Below are 23,244 nucleotides of genomic sequence, written 5' to 3' on the forward strand. Positions count from 1 at the left end.
GGATTGACCTTTTAGCACAAAACACGCCCGAATTGTCTTTAAATTGGTCGTTTCCAGTAAACCTCATAACCATATAAAATTTTAAAGGCAACAGTATCTGAACTGCCAGCGAGCTTGGTACTTGGGAGCTTTTTAAAATAAGCATTGGTGATTCTTTATTTCTTCCTTTTTTTAAAAAAAAATATTTTATTTATTTATTCATGAGAGACACAGAGAGAGAGGCGGAGACATAGGCAGAGGGAGAAGCAGGCTCCCCATAGGGAGCCCGATGTGGGACTCGATCCCAGGACCCCAGGATCACACTCTGAGCTGAAGGCAGACGCTCAACCACTGAGAATATTTTTGAGAAAGAGTGCGAAAATCTAAATGCAATAAATACCTCTAGGTGACTTGAATGGGTAAGTGGGCCATGGGAACCCTGACATAAGATCTATTTTCTATTTTATCACCAGGTATTAAGCTGCAGGAAAGGCAAAGCCATGTACAAAAGCTACATTATGCATTATGGGAGGACAAAACCAGTAACTTTGTTAAAAAGGCCTGGAAACATTATATCCATCAAGGGTGCATTTGTCTTAAAAAGAGCACATGATCATAACTCAGTTTTGCCACTGGAATAATTTTACTTTTGGGGAGGGAAGTAGTGTTCATTTAGATGAAACATTATTAAGTCAGCAAGGTTAAACCAGAAGCTCTTTAATCCCAGGAAATGAAAACTTGTAATTAACGTGCCATCAGCTGTTTGATCTTTCCTGTCTTTGGCACCTCTGATCTAAAAGCCACTTTGACCACAGGGATCCCTTCCTATATAGGGCAGGACGTTCCTTTTCAGAGGGGTGCCACCAGTGGCACTGACCCTTCCAGGGTCACCGAGGCACGGAGCAGGGCTCAGAAACCACAGTCCGCAGGCCAAATCCAGCCCACTGCCTGTTTTTCTTTCCTTTCTTTCCATAAACTAATAGGGGTTTTTGACACTTTTATGTGGTCGGGAAAAAAAAACCCCACCAAAATAATATTCCATGATGAAATTAAAATTTCAGTATCCATCAATAAATTTTTACTGAAGCAACCATGCTCATTAATATACGTATTCTCTTTGGCTGCTTTCATGCTACTGCTGTGGGGCTGAGTAGTTGTGGCAAAACCCACATGGCCCAGAGGGCCATAAATATTTACAGTCTGGACCTTTGCAGGAAAAGTTTGCTGACCCTTGCCATGGAGAGTATGCTATTTACTTAGAGGTCAGAATAGCTTTTAGTCTATAACTGGATATAGATAGTCTCAACAATGTAGTACTGTTGATAGGCTTAGCTATTACTCTCTGGTGACCATGATATAGTTTCATTCATATATTTTTCATTAAAAAAATAATCAAGCTCTGCAAACACTTCTTGGACATGTTTATGTGTCTCTAGTAGAATTAAAAGATTTTGCAGAAAAGTGAAAAGAAATTATTTATCTGAAGTGCATCTTCCTTGGGTGTTTATAACTTTAGTTGGATCAAACAATGAACGCCGATGAGTCTATAAAAAAACTAATCAGTCTCTAAATAAAAAAGCCATACATTTATTGCAAATCTAGAAGTACCAGAATGTCACAAATACAGAACAAATCAGCAATCCTGTTTTAATTTTCTTCCAAACATTTAAAACCTGATTATTGACATACTTAAATTGGCATACATTTTTTTTCATGCAGTTAACAGAATGGACTTAGAGCAGATTGCTCAGAAATCAGTTATAAATATTAAATTGTATTGAACATTCATAGTAAAAAATGTTGTAAAGTGCTGAAGTCATGTAAGTCTGCAAAACTGCCACAAGCTCAAAGTCCTTCTCAAGCAGTGACAGAGATTTGCTACATCCACCTTGTGTTAGGTGTGTCTGTTTTCGACGGACACTTTGTCATTTTCTCCCCCAACCCCCAAAGTTTTACAGATTGTCCTATTTCTATGGCTGATAAAATGCTATACAAAATGTAGCAGGTGGTGATGAACTATGCCACTTTCATTTCAGTGCAGAGAAATATTCAAGCTTGTGTGTACCTGTAACCAAACTAGGCTTGTTATATTTTTTCCCCCTGAGTTGTCATAAATTAACAGTAAAGATGAATAAAAGATGGAGCAGCGAGCGATGGAGCACTCTACTCACTGTAGAGTGAGATTCAGTACATATAAGTAGCCCACACTTGCTCTCTTTACAGAAAAATGATAACATGAGAAATACTATACATGTAGTGTAACTCCAAAAACAAACAAAAAACTCCAACAGCGACTAGCTACCTGATAACTCTGGCAACTTAGAGCAATCGAGGTTTATATAAGATGTAAATCGCAACTTATAACTTAGGATGGTAAAATACATGTTTCTGCTACCCCATGTGAAATACAGAAATGCTTCAACAATTAGCTGTTAAAAAAAGAAAGTCAGAAATGCTTCAACAATTCAATGAAATATAATTCCGATCAAAGGAGATCCTCAAGTATTCTTAGGTGATAAAACAAATTATTTTAAAAAAGCTAAGGCGATTATTTTTTTCCCCTTCAAATAGCACATGTGGCTTTTAATCAAATTGAAGAATCATTACAACCTGGCCCTCTGATGAGAGTAGCTTTACAAGATAAGAAGTATTCTTTGAGGCATTTAAAGGATCGCAAAAAGGAGGTAAAAATGATGCTTAGGTCTTGGATTTTTGTTTCTTTTGATTAATCATCCTAGAATAACTTAATAATAAATAGTGGTTTAAATTAAAGACACTACAGTCACATATTTCTGAATAATTAAAAGCAATAGGAAACACATTTTCGAATGTCATTCTCTGTATTTCTGTGTTGAAATACTTCTGGTAATGACTGGCCATAAACAGAAGTGGTAATCTTCACATTTATGAAGTTCAAGTTATGTATCTTTTTAAAAAATTTCTGTTTATTAGCCAAATGTTTGGTCTTGGACTGTACTTCATTCCCACGGAATATCTGAAACACTGAGAGGCCACAGTTGGTGAATGGAGACCTCAGTGTTTTCCAAGGGGTTTTAAACAATGTGTTCATATTTCTGAAAATGAGAAATTTTAAAAGTGACTTAAGTTTTTGTTTGTTTGTTTGTCTGGAGTGGCCAATTTCATTTCAATGATCTGGGCTGGCTGTCATTTTGTAAGATAGTTGTTTATCACACGTGAGAGCTCTTAAAACCACTTCACCAATTCACGTCACTATTTTAAAATTGGAATGTGAACCACAGGGTCCTTCTTTGTATCTCTGTGTTGCTACTGAATACAACCAGATTTAGGTACAGAAGAATGCTGGGTTGTTTTTGTTTTGGCTTAAGAAACAAGCAAAAAAGAAAAACTTAAAAAAGAAAAAAAAAAAGGATGTTGGTAGTGCTCACATGTACATTCCCTTTAAAATGTAGATTGAAGTGTGGGTAGAGTGGATAGCCCCTGTACCTCCCTTGCCCCCCGTCCGCCCACCTTCCAGCCAACAGGGTGGCCGTCCTTATTTGAAAGCGTGTCATACTGGCTCCAGTTTCACGTGAACTTTATGCTCATTTTTCCCAAGGTCCATTTCTAGAAAGTCTTCAGGTATGTCTTGTAAAGCTTTCCCACGAGGATTCTCCACCTGTGCTTCCCCTGCAGGATGAGGCTGGCACAGTCCCTTCTTACAAGGTCTCACAAGCGCCAGGCACACGGCAGCCACACACATGCCAGCTGCACAGGAGTAGAAGGCTCGGCTGTAAATCTTACTCTGGTCCACCAGCAGACCTGAGAGAAATTCATATCTGTTAGCAACATGGGCACAAACCCTCGCTCCCCCAGGCTCCCCTCAGGCTCAGAGGCTTCTCAGGGGCTTAGCCTTCTCTGTTTTTATCTGGTTCTTCTAAAGAAACAAGAGTGTTGAAGGCATGAATCACTTCGGGGCTGGGGAGGAGAGATAAGCCAGGACAAACACAAGGGCCGAGACAGCTGTGTTGCTAGCATGTTCTTCATGGGCTAATCTGTGCTCATAGAGAATAAAACTTGAGACAGATTAAGCCTGCTTCTCTGAACAGGAACTATTTCCAAGAGAAGGAAGAGCTCTATTATTTTCCCTTGGGTTCACTTCAGGGATCTTATCCAATGAGATACAACTTCCATCATAATAACTTTTGAGGACCTAATTCAGGGCTAAGGTATGGAGCGCACCCAATCCTTCCTACAAGAAATGTTGTGTGGCAATCAATTAAGTATTTGGGGAGCGCGCTCTGGTTTAGTTCCCTTGTTCCCTTCTTAGAAGGGAAGATGACTTACAAAAAAAGTCCCTCCGTGCTGCTGTTTCCAAAAGTTGGAGGCTAATGCAGTTCTACATGGATGGGGTCCCCTCTGGCACATCCAAGGCAAGGTGGTAGCAGAAGCTCGGGGCGGCCTGAACTGCAGGCGTAGGTTCTAATCCCGACTTGGTCACTAATTTACCGTATGGTGGTTGGCTGACCTTCAATTTCCTCATATATAAAATCAAGAGAGTTGGCTCAGCTAATCCTGCCAGCTCTGAAATTCTATGGGACGATAAAAAGCAGTGTTTTTCTTAAGACCGTAACGAGAAGTGAGCACCACTGATAAGGTGCCAGTAGACAAGGGTTGGGGTTTTGTGTGTTCAGATTACCTGCAAGGGGTGGTCCGGCCAGTCCCGCTATACTCTGGATGAAGACATACACTCCCGCAGCAGAAGACATCTTCTCGATTCCCACGACATCGTCCTCGGCCAGCAGTGGTATGTGGGTCCCCCCGACGGTCCCGACCATGAAGCCAAAAAAGATGCTACATGACATCAGACCCCAGAATTCGGTCGCGAAAGTAAAGGCAAACAGAGACACCATCAACAAGATGACGCAGATGAGCTCGATGTAGATCTTGCGGATGGGCTCTCTGTTGAGGACACAGCCAGCTCCGATCCGCCCAAAAACTTCAGCGATTGCCATTGCAGATAGCAAGAAAGCGGCGCGCTCCTGCTCAATGCCCAGGCTGATGCCCAAGGGAATGATGTACAAGGAAGGTGCAAAGAACCCCAGTGTTGCAAAAAGACCAAATAACGCGTAACAAATGAAACTCTTGTCTTTCAAGATTGAGAAGTCCAGTAAAGGGGCTTTCTTATCGCTTGGCTTGGAGCTGGTCTTCACCTGGATCTGCTGCATGTCGGCCTTCGGCTCCAGTTCTACGTTGGCTTGGCTAGGCACATTCTTCGGTGAGGTAGTTAGTTCTACTCCTGAGTCAATGGAATCGATTGAGGTGCGTGTTTTCTCATTTTCGAGCATATATTGCACTTCTCTCCGATGTTCGTGCGCGGTTGCTTTCGGGGACCCTGGTCCTCGGATGATGATCGGCCTCAGCAGCGCGCCGCAGACGATGATGTTCAGCTGCAACAGGCCCACGAAGAGGAGACTGTATCTCCAGCCAATGTGGTCTTTCAGAGCCGTGATTGCTTCAGTAGGGCGGGAGCGGAGAGGAAATAAAATCTAAGGTCAGAAACAGACTCAAGGCCCAGGAGAAAATACCCAGCAGAAATCAGGATTCAGATGTAGTAATAACTGTCCTAAGAATTTACCCAGCAGCGTGACCGCAGTCCACCTGTGCTGCATCCTCTGTCCTCGGTTTTGATGCTCTTATGAACCAGTAAAGGAGAAAATGTGCACAGGGATCATCCTACATAAAGCAAACCCTGTTGGCTGAGGTTTAGAGGGTGCATTTTGCCAGGTGGAGGCCTAAGAAATGAACTAAGTTGGTGACCTACTTCCAGGTTTGGCGAACAGCGGCCTGCAGGCCAAATCCAATCCGCTGCCTGGCTTGGGTAATAAAGCTCCCCTGGAATAAAGGGCAATAAAGCTCCTTTGGTGCTGTGACCGCAAGTTTGAGGGGTTCTGACAGCTACCTCTAGTCCATGAGAGCCTAACGTATTTACTGTCTGGCCTTTTAAAAATAGAAATTCCCACATCTGAGCTCGAGATCATTGTACACTCGCCCATTCGATCCTCAGCAGGAAGGGGTTAAGTAAAAAGATAAAGGAAGACTCCAAAAAGCTCGTGATTATCTCAGAATGAAATGATGACACAGTTCTGCTCGGCAGACTCTCCTTAGCTGCCGGAGTCCTGCCCTTTCCGCCAGTTAAGCTGGGGCCTCGGCTGCAGACCGGGGCAGGCCGGACACTGGAATGTGAGGCTGGGGGAATGGCCACAGGGAGAGCCCTGCAGGGAGAACTGAACGATGCTGGCCCTGCGAGACCTGCAAGTATCTTTGTAATCGTCCCAGAAAGGTTAAGTGATATTCGGTAGAATTTTATTATATTCCAATTCTTTGAGAGCACACAGGTATGAAGATGTGGTAAGCTGGTTATCCAGGAGATAGGCTTAGCAAGGCAGCCCGACACTCCTTGGAGGGGGGATCCACTCACTTTAAGCCTGTTTCCCTACCTCCTATCCCTCCCATTAATGTGGAAAACTTCAAATTGCAAAGTATTTTAGGCTTGGGTATTTTTTTTTGTATTTATGTATGTATTTATTTATTTTTTAAGTAGGCCCCACATCTAAGATGGGGCTTGAACTCACTACCCAGAGAACAAGAGTTGCCGGCTCTAAGACTGAGCCAGCCAGGCACTCCCTAGGCTGGGGTATTTTGAAAAGCGTTATGCTCCTCTGGCAAAAGTGGGTGCAATTTTTCTTTGCCCATTTTACATTTCTTGAGTGCCTACCAGGTCCTGGGGATGTGCCCCGTGTTAGAAAGAAAGCCGACCGAGATATGCTTTCCACCCTCAGGGCACTCACAGACCACTGATTCTCCTCTCCACATTTTATTTTGAAAAAGTTCAAGTGGACACTAAAGCAGAAAGAATGACACCGATGTGCCTGCCCTCCTGCTCTTCGCCTAAGTTCTACAGTTAACATTTCCTGTCTCTGTCTGTATGTTTATATGCACACACACATTCATTTTGCTCAACTATGTGAAAAGCTTCAGACATCATGACATGTCCCCCCTAAACTTCTGCACTATCTCCTTTGAACAAAATGTAATCCACTGACACATTCTTCCAGAAACCGCAGAGTACCCTTCGAGATCTTATGACCTGCTGATACACAAGGAAGTCTTTGATTTGATAAATTGTTTCATCCCTCTTGCGAGGAGCTTCCCAACGCCCAGCCCCAAAATAACCAACCAGTCGCATTTCACCCTGGAGACCGAGTGCTTGCTGGAGCGGTCTGGGAAGGCCTGCGTACAGTGATGTTAGCCATTCCAACTCGGCCCAGGGGGCCTGGATCCACCATTCCAGAGTCAAACCCTGGTCCCCACTGGGGCCTAACAACAAGGAACCAAAATCCCTCTGTGAACCCAGGGAGGATCTCAAACTAGTCTTGAAGAGACAAGACATAGATCAGTCTTCTTCCCCGTATTGGATCAATCCTTACTACATTCCTTTCACCTGCCTTCTCACGGTACATGGAATTCACCGAAATATCCTCTATCTCTCGAAGGACCCCTGGCTAGGCTCCATCTTGCATTGCACTTTGTGCATCACCTCCTAAATGCCCTAACCTGCTTTCTATCTCCCAGAATAAAGGTCAGCAAACTCCAAATGGTGGTTCAGATGGAGCCTCACATGGTGATCAAAGCAGACTTCTACTGGGGACCCTTTGCTAGGCCAGGACAAGAGGAACCCTGACTGCTGCTCCATCCTTTGCCCCTGGCCAGCAGGAAGTAGTCACAATTGGTCATCGTCCTGCTTCCCTAACAGCATTTGGGGTTACCTCTTCAGGGCAGGGAATGATGAAGGATGGCTGGACTGCAGGCAAGCAGAGACAAGCTCCACCCCCCCCCCACCTCCCTGCCCTAAGAGGAAACCACCTTTAAAGGATTTCACACCACCCTAGAAGGAGCCCTCCACCCTTTCCCACGGGATAGATGGATGACAAAAACCTGATTCGATGACAGGCGCAGGGAGGGTTGATTAGATTAAAACAGTCTGCCAGTGAGCCCATAGAAACCCTCAGACTTAGAAACTCTGGTGGCAACTCTCTTGGGTCCCCTCCTGCCTTGGGAGCTTTGTACTGTCACTTTGCTATCACTCAAACCTTGCTTTGCTGGCCACCAAAAAAAAAAAAAAAAAAAAAAAAAAAAACAAAAACTAAAACTAAAAACAGCAGAGTAAGAAATGAATCTGGGTCTCCAAGGTTATCGGCCTACTACTTGTTAGACTACTTGTTAGACTACTTATAATTCACCTACTAATGTTGAGGTAGCAAAGAAACCAGGGGTAAAAATTTTGCTGTGAGGGCGCCTGGGTAGCTCAGTCGGTTAAGTGTCTGTCTCTTGATTTTGGCTCAGGTCATGATCTCAGGGTCATGAGATTGAGCCCCGTGTCTGGCTGGGTGTGGCATCTGCTTGAGATACTTCCTCTCCCTCTGCCCCTTCCCCCTGGTGCATGAGCACAAGCTCAACTGCTCATGCTTTCTCTCTCTAAAAAAAAAAAAAATTTGTTTTGCTGTGAGATTACCCACAGACAGAAAATAAAACTAATAACTTTATTAGCATATTTTAAATCCATGTTGAATATGGCACTTTTAATGAAGGAGAGAAATAATAGTGTGAATAATCTCAAATCATTAAATTATTTATTTTGGAAAGGATGTTTCAAGCCTTCCCACTGAATATGCATCTTGCACCTTCCTATTTATGTCAACTTGGATTAGTATTACAGTGTCTGAAATCCTAAAATGAGATTAGTGAGGACAGATCCTAAAAATGTGCTGAAGGAGAGAAGGCAAATAACCTTTCCGTATGGATACAGTTAAAGTCACCCATCAGCCCACTGTTGGCAGGAACGGCCGAGTGGCTTCCCCCAGCCCACAGTCCCACGTGGACTACTGTAGTCACCTACCTGGGGCGAAAGCAAACATCGCAAAACATTCTCCCGTGGAAGCAACTGCAGTGACCATGGAGCGCCTTTTGTCAAAGTACTGAGATAAAATGGTGACAGTTGGTAGAAAGCTAAAGCAGTATCCCAAACCTGAAAGGAAGCCGGAAAAAGCAGTAAGAACCACATACAGACTGATACCAGAAGGGTGCATTCAAAGATCTGGGATTTTTGTGTTTATTTTTGTTTTAATATTTAATTCAACGTATGTATTATGTGTGTACTTTTAGGGATTACTTAGTATTTTTATACTAAGTACCATATCAAAAAGACATTTTTTGGTTTCCCAAAAGATTTATGTGCCAACAAGTCAATGCATGACAATTTGAAAATAATACTGAAAAAGTTAACAACCAGACAATCTAATCTCTTAGAAATCCAAACAATGCGTTTCCTAAATAATTCCTGGGCAAAAGGGGAAATAGAAGCTGCCATTATAAACTATTCAGCAGGGGAGGGGTGTTTATTTTTTAAATCATAAGTTCTGGGAGCCAAGAATTTCATTCTGGAAAAAGGTGCTGTAGTAAAAAATAATAGAATAAAAATAGGTTTCATTAGAGGTCTAGAGAAGCTGTAACCACTGTTTTGGGGATGCTAGGAGTATAACTGCTTTCTGCTTTTTCCCCCTATTTTTCTGCATCAAAATTTATATAATTCACAATAGGCTACTGTTGAATATAGTTTTTCTATAAGACTTTGGAAATAAATGACCTTTGATAAGTGCATCAAAAGTACAAATTTTCACTAAATACACGTATCATCTGTAAGTAATGAGTGGACTTTTTTTAAAGGGAAAAAGGTATCTCAGACCCCTGGGATGACGCCCAGTGCGCTCGCTGCCCTCTCCCCGACAGCCCAGAAGCCCTGGACTCCCACTGTGGGAATACCTGCTAAAGAAACTCACATCTTACTTTGTGAAAATGGTGTCTTTTGGCTGCAAGCTCATGCAAAAGAGAAGTTATCTTTCTTGTTGGTCAATATTTTTTTAAAAACCCATCAAAAAAATCTCAGGCCCTGAGTCCCTTGGAGTCCATCCAGCCCAGTTCAGAACCATCCATCTGGGACACTAGTAATTTCAAAGGGAAAAAAGAGAAAGGGAGACAGAAGTACTTTTTGGGTTGGACCCCCTTATGCCCCATACCCCTTCCTTGTTCTTCAGATTGAGTATTTGGAGAACTTTTCGAGCCCAGGAGCAACACTTACCGGATATGATGCCGATTGAGATGTACATGTGGTACAGCTCCCGGGAGAAGGAGGCCATCACCATTCCCGTGCTGACAAGCAGGCCCCCGGACACCACCACCAGACGGTGTCCGAAACGAGTGCTCAGGACAGCAGACAGGGGAGCTGTAGTGACGGACCATAATGTGACATTTTAGTTTTATTTTTTTAATATTTTATTTTTTAGAAAGAGAGCAAGCAGGAGGAAGGATGAGGGGAGAGGGAGAGAGAATCTCAAGCAGGCTCCACACTGATCATGGAGCCTGATGCAGGGCTCGATCTCACCCCAAGATCAATACCTGAGCCGAAATCAAGAATCAGATGCTCTATCGACCAAGCCACCCAGGCACCTCCATAATGTGATATTTTAACTCCAAAGACATAAGCGTTAGCTTTCTTAAAGTTTCTCTTTTTGGGGCACCTGTGTGGCTCAGTCGGTTAAGCATCTGCCTTTAGGTCAGGTTATGCCCCAGGGTCCTGGGGTAGAGCCCCTGAGCTCCATGTGGGGATCCCTGCTCAGCTGGAAGTCTGCTTCTCCCTCTTCCTCTGCCTGCCCCCCACCATGCTCTCTCGTCTGTGCTCTCTTTCTCTCAAATAAATAACATCTTTAAAAAAAAAAGATTCCTTTTTTAAGCCTTGCACATGGAGAGTTGATGTGCAATATATAATGCATTTTACACAATGGTTCTATTTGTTCAACTGGATAGTATGTTCTTTGGGCTTCTTACAGAGAAAGCCAGAATAACAGTATAAAACTTATAGCAATATTTTTAGATGAAAGCAATATAAATTCACCATGAGCACCTATAAAGTTAGATATGCATTTAATGTATGTTACTGTCATAAAAATGGGCTTTCTCATGATGGCTTGAACCATTTACTTTTTCTATAGTCACTGCTTTGGAGTCTTTATTTTTTTTTTTTTAAAGCTCCATTTAGGCTCTTTTCTTTTAAGATTTTATTTATTTATTCATGAGAGACAGAGAGAGAGAGAGAAGAGAGAGAGGCAGAGACACAGGCAGAGGGAGAAGCAGGCTCCATACAGGGAGCCTGATGCGGGACTCGATCTCAGGACTCCAGGATCACGCCCTGGGCTGAAGGCAGGCACTAAACCACTGAGCCACCCAGGGATCCCCTTTAGGCTCTTTTCTAGCTCAGTTACATTTGATTTTTCTGAAAATTTTATGAAAGTACAGTGAATTCTCTGTTGAACACTCCAAAAGGAGGAGAGCCAAAGGATAATTCAGAGTGGCTGATGAATAATCATCCCTTTAGCTTCTATATTCCATATCCCGCAGACCATGTAAATCTGACAAATTAGTTTCCTAGTGATATGTTATTCAGGCTGACCCTGATACTGACTTGAATATACTGAGATGAGGAAACCCTTGAGAACTGAGTAAAAGAGCAACATAGAACATACTTGATAGAGGGGGAAAAAAAAGGACTAAATTTTGTTGGCTTTGGTGCATATATGACTCTTACGTTAGTAGACTATAAGCCAATATTGAATATTGCTCATAATGAAACCACTCTCATCAGTTTTAGGTAGTATGTTGGCTCCAAGCATTAATTATTATAATAATAGCATTTAGGAGAACTGCCTTCTGGTGTTATAATAGTATTAACTGGAAATTTCTTGTTGACTGTATTGTTGTTTTTGGTTATAAAAGAGCTCAAAGCGAAGCTTTGGCAGTTTCTTTTTATTTAGATTATCAAAGGTAAACTTTTCGTTCTAATTATCTCTCCAAGGGCAGCCCCGGTGGCTCAGCAGTTTAGCGCCGCCTTCAGCCCGGGGTGTGATTCTGGAGACCCAGGATCGAGTCCCACGTTGGGCTCCGTGCGTGGAGCCTGCTTCTCCCTCTGCCTGTGTCTCTGCCTCTCTCTCTTCTCTCTCTCTCTCTGTCTCTCATGAATAAATAAATAAAATCTTTTAAAAAAGTAATTATCTCTCCAAGAAAGTAAACTTTGCACAATTAAACAATTAAGTATCTTAATACTCAGTTAAACTGGGACTAGGAACTCTTCTGTGAAGCTTGCAGGACAGAGTGCCGGGAGTAGTAAGAGAAGTTTGGTGCTCGGTAGGAAAGAACAGGGGAGCTGCCTCTGTAAGACAGTATATGGCTGAAAACTATAGTTGAAGAAAGCAAATTTTAGAGGCAGGAGTTCCATTGGGAGGCTATTAGGGTAAAGTCAGTGAAGTGTAAGGTCAACCCTATTAAGTTTCCGTGAGTTCAGTAGTTGTGTTTTCTGGAAGCCCTTGGTGTGCCCCCCTGGCAGACGGATGGGCCGTTGTGAGAATCAGGCCCATTTGGGACCCAGTGAGAACCAGCATGTTGAAAGTTGTACTCAAATCCCACTTTCTCCAATGCTGCTGGATGTGGGGGTCCTGCACCTGGTTAGCCAATAAAACCCTTGAGGGAAGCAGGAGTCTGGAATTCAGAGTGTCCCTCCTGGTTGAGATGTGTAACCTTACATTATATCCTGTTTCCACATCCCCTCATTCTACATGGATCTACATTTACAAGTTCCTAGCCTGTCTGCCAAATGCGTTTATGAGACCAGGTCCTAGAACATCAAGTGCTTTTGCACTTGCTTCTTCAGAAAGTGACTCTACAGGCTGGCCTCAGAGTCATCTATTGTGTCCTAAGAGTGTGCAAACAGTAGGTGTTTAATGCATGTGTGTACACATCAAGGATGGCAGATAAAGCCTTTTCCTTTGGTACCTCTTGTCTCTTGTCAACCCCTGAAAACCATATTGCTTATTTGAGGCTAGAAAGAGTCATATAAGGAAATGCATCGCAAAAATGATGGGTACCATTGTGTAGTTAAGCCAAGGGAAAGTGGCACATGCTTACATGTTGTTTAAACAGAAAGAGGTACTGACCTGTAAATGTTAAGACAAATACACATATTGATATGACCCACGAAATCCTGCTATTAGATTCATCGAAACTGTCCATTAAGTCATTAAAGAAGACGCCAAATGACTTGATGATGCCGTAGGTAAAGACTTCAACGAAGAAAAAAGACACAGCTACCACCCAGCCCCATCCTCCATCAGGCACTTGAGTATAAACATTGGCTCTGGAACAAAGCTGTGATGTCTTTTGGGTCATTCTTAATCTGAAATAAAAAGTGAAAAAAAAATTCAGACCAGCAATAGCCCAAGGGGTGATGGTTTTGCTACTCTTTAGCAAACATAACAAGAACTACTGACCACATCTCTTAGGCTGATCAATATTTAAATAATGTGCAGTTATTATAAAGCCTTTGGCTAGCGATTATCTATTTGTCACAGCTGGGAAGTGTTACTTCCAAATTCTTTGGTTCTGGAGATCTGTGTTGTATATGGAGCCCCCCAAAGAATTTGGAAGTAAGACTTCTTAGCTGTGACAATAAATGGGAAAAAAGAAAAGGAATCAGAATGGCACAGGTGGAAACACGCTGAAGGACACAGAATGGCCACCAGACCTATTGATGTTGATCTTGAACTTGAACTTGAAGACAAGCCAGGTAAAGGAAACCTGAGATGATCATGAGGAGGGTTGATCAGAAATGAAGCCTAGACACTGGGAGGCTACGAGGCAGACATTGACATTCCATCTAGCACCTTCTGTGGGAGAAGTGTGCCTTCAGACACGCTATGCATCTCTACTTGATGCTACTGGCCATTCAAGATCATTGATCACATTTCCCGCTCAGTCAGCAATATTCTGATTAGGATCTGGTGTCCCAGGTGGATGTACCTACGTGAACAGAATGTAGCTGTAAATAATATATATAATATGTATATGTTAAATACATATATACATATAAACGTGAGAACTCCTGTCTTCTGGGAATTTGGTTAGCAGGAGTGAGTTCCTCGCAGTTGACCACCGCTTGCTGTGTTAGCAACTGACAAATACCCTTGAATGCATTGACCAAATAAAGCACTACAGACGTGCAGGGCCCCGGCAGCCAGTTAGCGTCACCAAGTTAGCCCTGACCTCAATATACTTTTCCATTTGAACTTGCAACAAACATCAGAACAAACAGACCTGTGCCTGTGACACCACTAGTAAGGCGAAATGCTGTATTTAACACCAGAGGGAGGATGGGTGAACTTGAATCTTCCCAATAATATCTAAAATAATACATGAGTCCATGGTCTTGGAACACTTGAATTTAAGAATTCTCTCCAACCAGGTGCCTGGGTGGCTCAGTTGGTTAAGTGTCTCCCTTTGGCTCAGGTCATGATCCCGGGGTCCTGGGATGGAGCCCTGTGGGCATGCTTCTCCCTCTCCGTCTGCCTCTCCTCCCACCCCATGCTCTCTCTCTCTCTCTCTCTCAAATAAATAAAATGGGGTAAAAAAAAAATTCTCTCCAACCATACAGTTGTATACATGTGAATTTTCAGGATGTGTGGGTGTCTTTTCCTGGCCGTAACTTGTGTTCAAGTACTGAGGCAGGTTTCACTGATAACGCAGGGCAAATAAGAGGACACCACCTCATCTCTCCAGTAGACTTGCCAAGTTTGGGGATTAGGATCTAATATTTTGAGTTTACTCCATAAATCTTAAAAAGCAGCAAATCTGACCCAACTTAGTAGTGTTCATCCTATCGATGGCGCCGTTCCCACGGTAGCTGGGTCTCCAAAAGGACAGTGCACTCACTTTCTGTCCTTAACTGTTAAATATTTGATTGAATGAAATAGGGCATAAGATGCTTAAAAAAGCTTATGTTCTCTGCAGCAAAGACCTCTGCATTTTGATGTGCGTCAGTGTGTCTGTCCTGAGAGCACTTGCAAAGGGGGTGGGGGGGGGGGAAGGCCAGCAAAATGCCTCGAGATGTAGGCTGAGCATCAACAGAACAGTTTTGCCATCAGTATTCCCCAACATGGAAAGCAGCTGATTTAAGGTGGAAGGCGGGAGCCCTCCCTCCAATGAGGTTTTCACAACACCCTTCCTTCATTAGGCTTTCAAAATTCACTCCCAGGAGGAGGGCTGCTGGGGCAGAGGAGTGAAACAGTGCCTGGCTTGAGATCTAGAAGACATAAAATAAAATAAAGTAAAATAAAATAAAAATAAAAGTATTTCCCAGTAATAGGGTCTATCTAGTATTGCGTGTTTATCCCTAGGGAGAGGTATGGGGGGAGGGTAGGGGAAAGTGGTGTGAGCCCAAAGCTTCGGTCCTTAGCTTCACCCCTTTCAGTTCATTCCCCTACCAGGCTATTAGTTTGGGCTTTTCCTTGGGGAGCCCTAGACTCCTTTACTAGCCTAACTGGCTCCATGCATCCGGTACGATTAATCTCTTTGAAATGCTGCACTGTTATGACATTTTTCTGCTCAGTCCTTTTCAGTGGCTTTCCTCTTTCTGAAGGATACGTAAAACCCTCGGATTAGCCTGGCTTTCAATGCCTTCGTCGTGGGACCCCACCCTATCCTTGTAGCCTTCTGGCTTCCAGTTCTAAGACTTGACTCAGGCCATGGTCCAAACGGACTCCTCCTTGCCCTACCGTCTCTAACCACCTTGTCTGGGGCCACACCCTCCCCCACCCCTCCAAGGGGTTGGCACCTGTCAGGCCCTGCTCCATCAAATCTTCCTGCTTCCATAATGCTTCCTTTTTTTTTAAGATTTTATTAATTTATTCATGAGAGACCGAAAGAGAGAGAGAGAGAGAGAGAGAGAGAGAGAGAGAGAGAGAGAGAGGCAGCAACACAGGCAGAGGGAGAAGCAGGCTCCATGCAGGGGGCCTGATGTAGGACTCGATCCCCGATCCCGGGATCACATCTTGAGCCAAAGGCAGACACTCAACTGCTGAGCCACCCAGGCGTCCCTCCATAATGCTTCCTGACCCACTTAACCTATGGGGCTCCCTTCCTGTGACAGGTATCCCTTAGTTATGGGGTATGGTTTACTTGTGTTTATCTTACTGGCTCAGTTAAATTATAAGCTCAAGGAAAACAAATCCTAGGGCCTTTCTCTGTACCTTCTTCTCCCTTCCTTCTTCTGGACCCTGCACACAGTCTGTGTTGAGTTTTTCAGCGAAGTATCTATGAGGGGCCAGGCCCTATGTCAGGCCCCCCAGGGTTACTACGTTGAGACACAGAGTGGTGGTCTGCTCTATGGACTTAAATCTTTGTGGACGGTAATGACAGGAATCCTAAGCCTGAAACGCAGAGTAAAACCATCTGCCATGACCTTCCAGAGCTCAGCAGGTTTGACAAGCAGTTAGACTAAGTGGCAACCAAGCCCAGCGACCTATTGGCACAACTGTTCTAACCCAGAAGGGTGCCCGTATGACTTTGGGGCTCAGGCCCAACCTGAATAAGAACGCATCGGGATAAAATTGATCAAGGTCCCAAAGAGACAGACTGAAATATCTCCCTAGCCTAAAACCACTATGGGATCAAGGGACAGAACCTTTTCATAGGACTGCATTTAGGACAGGATTGCAATTTTTGTATGAAGAGGGGATTACCCTATCATTAGAAGGTTCTGGTGATGGGTCCCTGTCTCACCCTTTCTTTGCCTGTCATGATTTGCGGTTTGGACGTGTGAAACAGGCAGAGTTCCCATCAACCAGTAGCCTGGAGTGGTGTTACAATGATCAGACGTTAATGTGGAAAGAGGATTTGGAGCTCATTTGTCCATCTCATCGTAAAATCTTACATGCTTTTTGAAGGGGGGGGCGGTTGGTAACTAAACCCAAGAGAAGGCACTCGACCTAAGTGGTCCAGAATCAGATCTCCTGCCTCCCGGGACCCTGCCCTCTCAGTCTAGGGGACAGCATGTTGAAGGCTCTGGTAGAGATTGTGAGGAATGCCTTTCAGGGACAAAAACTCTCTTGCCCTGTGTGTGTAAAGAGTTCTATAAACTGTTATCGCCACCGTACTCTGTGACTTTGAGCAAGTCAACTGCACCCTCTGGGCCTGGGATCCTTGTTAAGTCCAATGAGGTTGGCCTGGAGGATCTTTTAAGGTCTCATTCTAAGTTAGCGGTTCATACTTTCTTATTCAGTAGGCCAAACCTGGGTAGCCCAGGGAACCCGAGCACAAGCAGGAAAGTGCAAATGCTAGATGGTTCTTGCAAATGTGAGTGATAAGTAGTTGGACCCTGCTTAGATCTGATCTCCAGCACGTGGTTAGATGGCAGACTTGACTGCTCTCTGGGTACTTTCTGAGCTCCCTCTGGGTGTTTTCCTTTTTTTCTTTTCTTTCTTTCTTTCTTTTCTTTTCTTTTTTTTTTTAATTTTGCTTTACGTCTGTGCTACTCTCCTAAAGCAAGATCCAAGTAGAACGTTCACCTACATGGTTAGGTTTTTGGATGACAGCAGCTTTCGTATGATCATTACTGGGAACATCATAAAGGGACGATGACACGCCCAAACCCACTCCTCCTCCAAACGTTATGCCTCTATCACCTTAAAGCATCACACATCCTATTATATTCAGCTTTGAAGACAAGACCACAATATAGAATAATCATAGAATAACTTGGTTTCTAAAACATACTGGATGACATCTGTGTTTTGCACGTAGGATCACGTATAGGGCAGACACCTTAAAGGGCAGTCGGCAGCTCTTTCTAGACCCAGTGCCCAGCGGGGCATTTGGCACATAGTATGTGCTCAATAAAAGCTCCCCATACAAAGTAGAGGTCCCGGGGTGCTGCAGAAGCAGGGCCCTGCCCTATCCTTCTAAAAAGCAAGTAAGGAAGTCTCTGCTTGCAGAATGGAATTCCCTCCCTGGACTCTTCTCCTTTTTCTTATGTCTATTCATTCTGCAGGCCAACTGGCTTTTAAAAAGTCCACCTCCACAAAGCTAGAAACAAAGGCCTGAATTTTGAACTCAGTGACTTTGAAGCCCCTATGGGTTCCAGAATATGAAATACGGTCTGTTTCGGTTTTACGGTGATGTGAACTTAGCTTATGTACGGAAAGGGAAATTGGTTTCCTACGTGGGGGTCTAACTGGTGAATCATGCTGAGTGGCCGAATCACTTTGCTCCTTGATTTTGTGCTGTCAGCAGGTAAAAAGAGTTTTGCTCATGATCTCCGATCTCTGCCTGCCCTAGGAATCTCCAGTTTTAGCACAGCTTTTAGCCTGACCTGCTCAGAGTTAGACTTTTCATCCTTCTTAACTCTTGAGCCCTTTGAGACAAAGCCCATGGGTTGGTTGTCTTGCAACCCCCCTCGGGCTTTCTTTGTTGAATGTCTGTTTACTATTAACTGGCTGCACAATCTTGGGAAAATCACTTAATCCCTAAATTTCATCATCTGTAAGGTAGGGATTAGACACAGCGTACTTGAGGGTCTCTCCCAACTGTAAAATTCTATGACAGCGGGGGGTGGGGGGGTGGGGGGTGGGGACAGGGGTGGGGTTCCTGGCAGCCAACCCGCCTTCTACCCTCATGGTTTTCCAAAGGAAATACAGTGACAAAATACACTGGGCAGTTTGGAGTATTTCCTGTGAGTATGTGGTTGTCTTACCCTTAAATAAATGAGGATTGTGCCAAAGCGTGGAAATCTGCTATACCTAGGAATTTCTCCGGGAGTCGATTTTTGGAGGAAAAGATGTGATCTGGGGGGTATCAAGAATGCAAGCTATTGGATTATCATAGAGCATCAGAGCGTTAGTCCAGGCTCCGTTCAGAGCAAAGTTCAAAATGCAGCCTTTGGATGGAAATGGTGGTGAGTGCTGGGATAAGCCAAGCCTCTCGGCAAACGCACTGCCAGTCTCTGTTCTTCTGAAAGGCGTAGCCCGGAGAGAACAGCTTTCGACAAGTTGTTTCCAGCCCCAGTTGTCCAAACCAGTCTGTATTTAGGTGAAGTTCATTTGAATTCTCTACTACAGAAGTCCCAGACCTAACCTGAGGTCCCCCTTCAGCAGCTCTGAATCCCTGGATACAACCGATTCACCCGTTTTACAAGATCACGATGTTGAAACCTGAACCCCTAGTTTAAGTGTCCTCCTCAGGAGTTCCACTGAGGAAAGTCCATTTTTGGAAACCACAGAAGGAAAACTCACAGTTAGTGGTACTCATTAAGACAGAAGGAGCTTTTCCACTTGGCTGCATTGTTTATTTACCTACTGGAACTCTGTATCTTGGCCACCCTTCCCTTAATTCGGAGAAGAGGTATTTCTTTATCCCTGGGGCAGGATGTATCGCCCACCCCAAAAATGCCGCGTAATGGTGCTTGGGACATGGGAAGATGCATCCCTTAGAAATTTCAGCATAAGCACACTTGGTAGTTGTTTTTTTTTTTTTTTTTTCCTTTTTGTAGGCAAGACACTCATCTTCCTATGATTTGCAAAACAGTAAGATAACCGAGAAACCTCCTTCCCTGGGGGGTGGGGTGGTGGTGGTGGTGGTGGTGGTGGAGATACCATCTCCTTCAAGAAGGAGCTGGAGTGTCTCACTGTGCAAACAAAACCAGCTTCCAGGTGGTCAACTTGTAATAATGCTCTTCCCGGGTTGCCTCCGGGGAGCTTTTATCTAACACTAACGCCCCCCGCGTTGGGTGACATTCTCCGTGCCACCTAAACAAACTTCTGTCACCTGTCTGCTGGGGGAGGGTGGGGGTTTAATTAAAAAAAAAAAAAAAGGAAAGGGAAAAAAATATATATATGCCCTGAAGGAAAGAACCCATTTCCTCTGCAAAATCATCGTCCGCCACTACGGCCCGGCTGGGCCACCCGGGCGCTTTCCTGCGGTTGGCAGCCCCCGCCGGAGCCTCGGAAGTTGAGCGGGACCAGGGTCAGGCGCTGACAGCTCCGCGGTCCAGGTGTGCGACCCGCCCTGCCCTGCCCTGCCCTGCCCTGCCCTGCGGGGTCAGGCGCGCTGCCCCGGGCGCGCGTGCCGGCTGCGGGCGGGGGACAGGGGGGGACAGGGGCGGCCGGGGGGGGGCACCCAGGGATTCCCACTCGCCCTCGCGCTGCCTCAGTGGCCGCCCTGCGCGCGCGCCAGCCTGGAAGGTGCCTCTGACATTTCGCTCTGGTGACGCGCAGGCAACTTCATGCGGAAAATCCACGCAGGGCTCATCCGGGCGCCCCCCCCCCGGCTCGCTCGCCCGGTGACCCGAAGCCCCCAGCCCGGAGCGAGCCCGCCTGCAGCGAGGTCCGGGACCCCCGACCGCCGGGGCCACGGGGCGTCCCGCTCTCAGCTGCCCACACTGGCGAGGGCGCGTCCTCCCGGTGGCCCTGGGCATTCCCAACTGTCAGAATATTTTTTCAGCATAAGCTCTCCAAAATGTTCGGCTGCGCAGCGGTCGCCTCCCGCCTCTCCCGCCCGCCACCTCCGCCCCCCCCATAAATAAATAAAATAAAGCTCCCCGCACCGATTTATATTAAAAAAAAAAAAACACAAACAACCCCACACCCCACAATCAAACTTTTAAACATGTAAAATAATAAAACCAACTCACCAAGTTAGAAGGGAAGAGAATAAACCCCAAAAGGCTCCCAATAAGGCGGAGGCTTGGCCTCCCCCTCCTTATAAGCCGCTCGGGAACATGAGAAAGGTTTAACCCCTTAGGGCGTGGGCTCGAGCCTACGGCAGACGGGCCCCGGCGGCGGAGCACCGGGCGCCCGGCCCGCAGCGCCCCGGCCCCGGCCCCGGCCCCCCACCCGCGGCCGCGCCTCGGGCGCCCCGGCCACACCCTCCCCCCGCCCCCCTCCCCGCCGCCTGCGCCGGGCCCTGCGCGCCGCTGCCCGCGCCCCGGCCCCGCGTCGCTGCCGATCCCTTATCCTATACCGGCTGCAGCCGGTCTCCGCCGGCCTCGGGGGCGCGCCGCCGCCGACCATGTGCTGCGAGCGCCGAGCGCCGCCAAGGAGGGGGCCGGCCTGGCGCGCGCGCGCCGGCCCACGTGGACCGGGGCCGCGCCAGGCGCGCGTCCGCCCGGGGCCCGGGCTGGGGGTCACGGAAGGTAACGGCGTCGCCGCCCGGGCCCTGCGCCGCCGCCGGGGTCCCTGGCACGCGCCCCCCCCCCCCGCGGGCGCGGCCTTCCTTGCGCGCGCCCTGCCCGGCGGGACCCAGCACCCCCCACCCCCGGCCGGGCGCGCGCGGGGCCCCGGGGCCGCCTCCCTTCCCGCAGCGCCCCCGGCGCGAGGGCAGGACTGGGCGGTGGGGAGGGGAAGGGGGGCGCGCCGGGGCGCAGCTCGGCGCCCGCCCCGGGCAGAACAGGTTCCTGCCAGTTTGGGTGTGAGCCGCGCGCGCGGCGCCGCGAACCCCGAGTTCCTCCTCCTGCGCCCACTTCCCCCCGTTTCGTCAGCTGGCGCCTGGTTCCCCGTGGGGGTGCGGGGGCGGGCGTGCCGCAGCGGGCCCCGGACAGCCGGCGGCCCCGGGAGCCTTGCTTTCCCCGCGTCTGCAGCGGCATCCGCGCCGCGCGGCAGGGATGGGAGCCGCGGGCTGAGTCAGCATCGGCGCTCGGGGCGCGCGCATCCTCCCTCCCCGGCGGCGGGCGACGCGCGCACAGGTGCACGGCCGCCGGGTCCGCGGAGAGCCCCGGGGCCGGAGGGACCCGGACGCCCCCGTGCCCCCCCACCCCGACATCCGCGACCCCAAGGTCACTGTGAACTCAGCAGACGACGCCCGGGAAGCCGGTTACGGTCTTGTCACGGGGACAAAGCAGCGGGTCGTGTCCCGGGCATCCCCGAGCCCGCGGGGGCGCAGACCGGGCTTCCTGGCCTCCACCTCACCTTCCCGGGGCCAAGCGGACACCTGCTGGGAAGCAAGGGCCTTGTTCTCCGCGTGTCCCCGCCGACTGGGGTGCGGGTTGCTGCCTCCATTGGGGTTGGAGAAAGTGGTTCTGATGTCAGAAACTCCAGGGAGCCTACTTGGGGAGCGCGCGCGCGCGCGCGGGGTCGCCACCGGGAGGAGTCGGGGATTTGAGTTTTAAGAAAAATCCCTTTGCAGTCGCTGCCTGATTTCTCTCCCTTAAACGTTGCTCTGTGCTCTTACAAGCTGTGGCGTGGGCTAGGTGGGGAGCAGGTGTCTCCGTGGGAAGTCCCCTGTTGGCGGCCAGTACCGTACAGCCAGGGGGCAGCTGATGAGCTTTGCAACCTTGCGGGAACACCTTCACTTCTTGGGAGCGTCACTGTCCAAATCCATAAAATGGGGTCAGTGGTGGTAGCCTCAGAATCGAAGGCTTTATGATGCCTGTGAAGTGCAGATCAAAGTGACTGGCATGTGGGGAGTCCCAGGTGCCCATTAGCCCTTATTGTTGCTATTATTATTTTTTTTAATTTTATTTATTTATTTATTTATGATAGTCACAGAGAGAGAGAGAGAGAGGCAGAGACACAGGCGGAGGGAGAAGCAGGCTCCATGCACCGGGAGCCTGATGTGGGATTGTTGCTATTATTTATGGCTTACCATACCGATTGCTGACTCCAACACCCCTCCAGTCCCGCAAAAGATCCTTTTTTTTCGAGTTGTTCTCGAAAGAATCCAGACGTGATGATGTTTAAAAAATGACTCGAATCACTGAAATGGCAGCATTGCTAAAACTGGATGGACTGACTCAAAGTGTAATCTTGGACATTTAGGATCTTGCCTTGCGTTAGGACCTGCCACTGCTCTTAGTATGGAATTGTCATATTTATGGCACAGTATCTACTGTATTGGGTATCCAGAACCTATGGGTGTAGCCCATTACTTATAACTAAGCGATTCAAATCAAGTCTGGGAAGTTCCTGGTGCTTCAGATTCTCGATTTAAAACATTAGGCAAATCATGCCCAAAGCTCTAGGTGTGAATGAATAATTGAGAAAGTCACATCTGAGTATTTGACCAGAGTGAAAGCACAGTTCTCTGGGGAGGCATTGCTGCAATGATCATCATAGGAATACTAAATTGCTATTATTTTAATATTAGCCCTTTTATTGATTTTTTGCATCTTTTCTTTTTTCCCAACGCTGTATTAAATGCCATACATACATGTGATCTTTTATTTTTTTAAGATTTTATTTATTTATTTATTTATTTATTTATTTATTTATTTATTTATTTCTGAGAGACACACAGAGAGAGAGACAGAGGCAGAGGGAGAAGCAGGCTCCCTTTGGGCTCTGGGATCACAACCTGAGCCAAAGGCAGATGCTCAGC

At 46.7% G+C, this 23,244-nt stretch overlaps 2 protein-coding genes across 5 annotated transcripts in view; one reads left to right on the forward strand and one right to left on the reverse strand.

Moving 5' to 3' along the window:
• The window catches only part of ARSG (arylsulfatase G), a 106,641-nt gene that overhangs the window by 3,888 nt on the left and 79,509 nt on the right, over positions 1 to 23,244 (forward strand). The gene's annotated exons all lie outside the window — the stretch shown is intronic.
• Positions 1,606 to 22,117, reverse strand: SLC16A6 (solute carrier family 16 member 6). Of its 2 annotated transcripts, none has more exons than XM_041724256.1 (6): positions 21,837 to 22,117; positions 13,041 to 13,279; positions 10,136 to 10,279; positions 8,897 to 9,025; positions 4,637 to 5,452; positions 1,606 to 3,759 (listed from the first exon to the last, which is right to left on the reverse strand). In XM_041724256.1, the coding sequence occupies exons 2-6, from the start codon at positions 13,270 to 13,272 to the stop codon at positions 3,509 to 3,511; spliced, it is 1,572 nt and encodes a 523-aa protein (XP_041580190.1). In that variant the 5' UTR covers positions 13,273 to 13,279; positions 21,837 to 22,117; the 3' UTR covers positions 1,606 to 3,508. The 2 variants fall into 2 exon arrangements, with proteins under 2 accessions (XP_041580190.1, XP_041580189.1); XM_041724255.1 differs by lacking the exon at positions 21,837 to 22,117 and adding an exon at positions 20,564 to 20,747.

The sequence above is a fragment of the Vulpes lagopus genome, chromosome 12, assembly GCF_018345385.1.
Source record: "Vulpes lagopus strain Blue_001 chromosome 12, ASM1834538v1, whole genome shotgun sequence".
Lineage (NCBI taxonomy): Eukaryota > Metazoa > Chordata > Mammalia > Carnivora > Canidae > Vulpes > Vulpes lagopus.

Coding starts and splice junctions, on each gene's coding strand:
- SLC16A6 (XM_041724256.1), bottom strand. CDS start 13,272: ATGACCCAAAAGACATCACAGCTTTGTTCCAGAGCCAATGTTTATACT. Junction 10,280..13,040: donor ATTTGTCTTAACATTTACAG/GTCAGTACCTCT, acceptor CCGTCACTACAG/CTCCCCTGTCTGCTGTCCTG. Junction 9,026..10,135: donor CTCAATCGGCATCATATCCG/GTAAGTGTTGCT, acceptor GCTTCCTTTCAG/GTTTGGGATACTGCTTTAGC.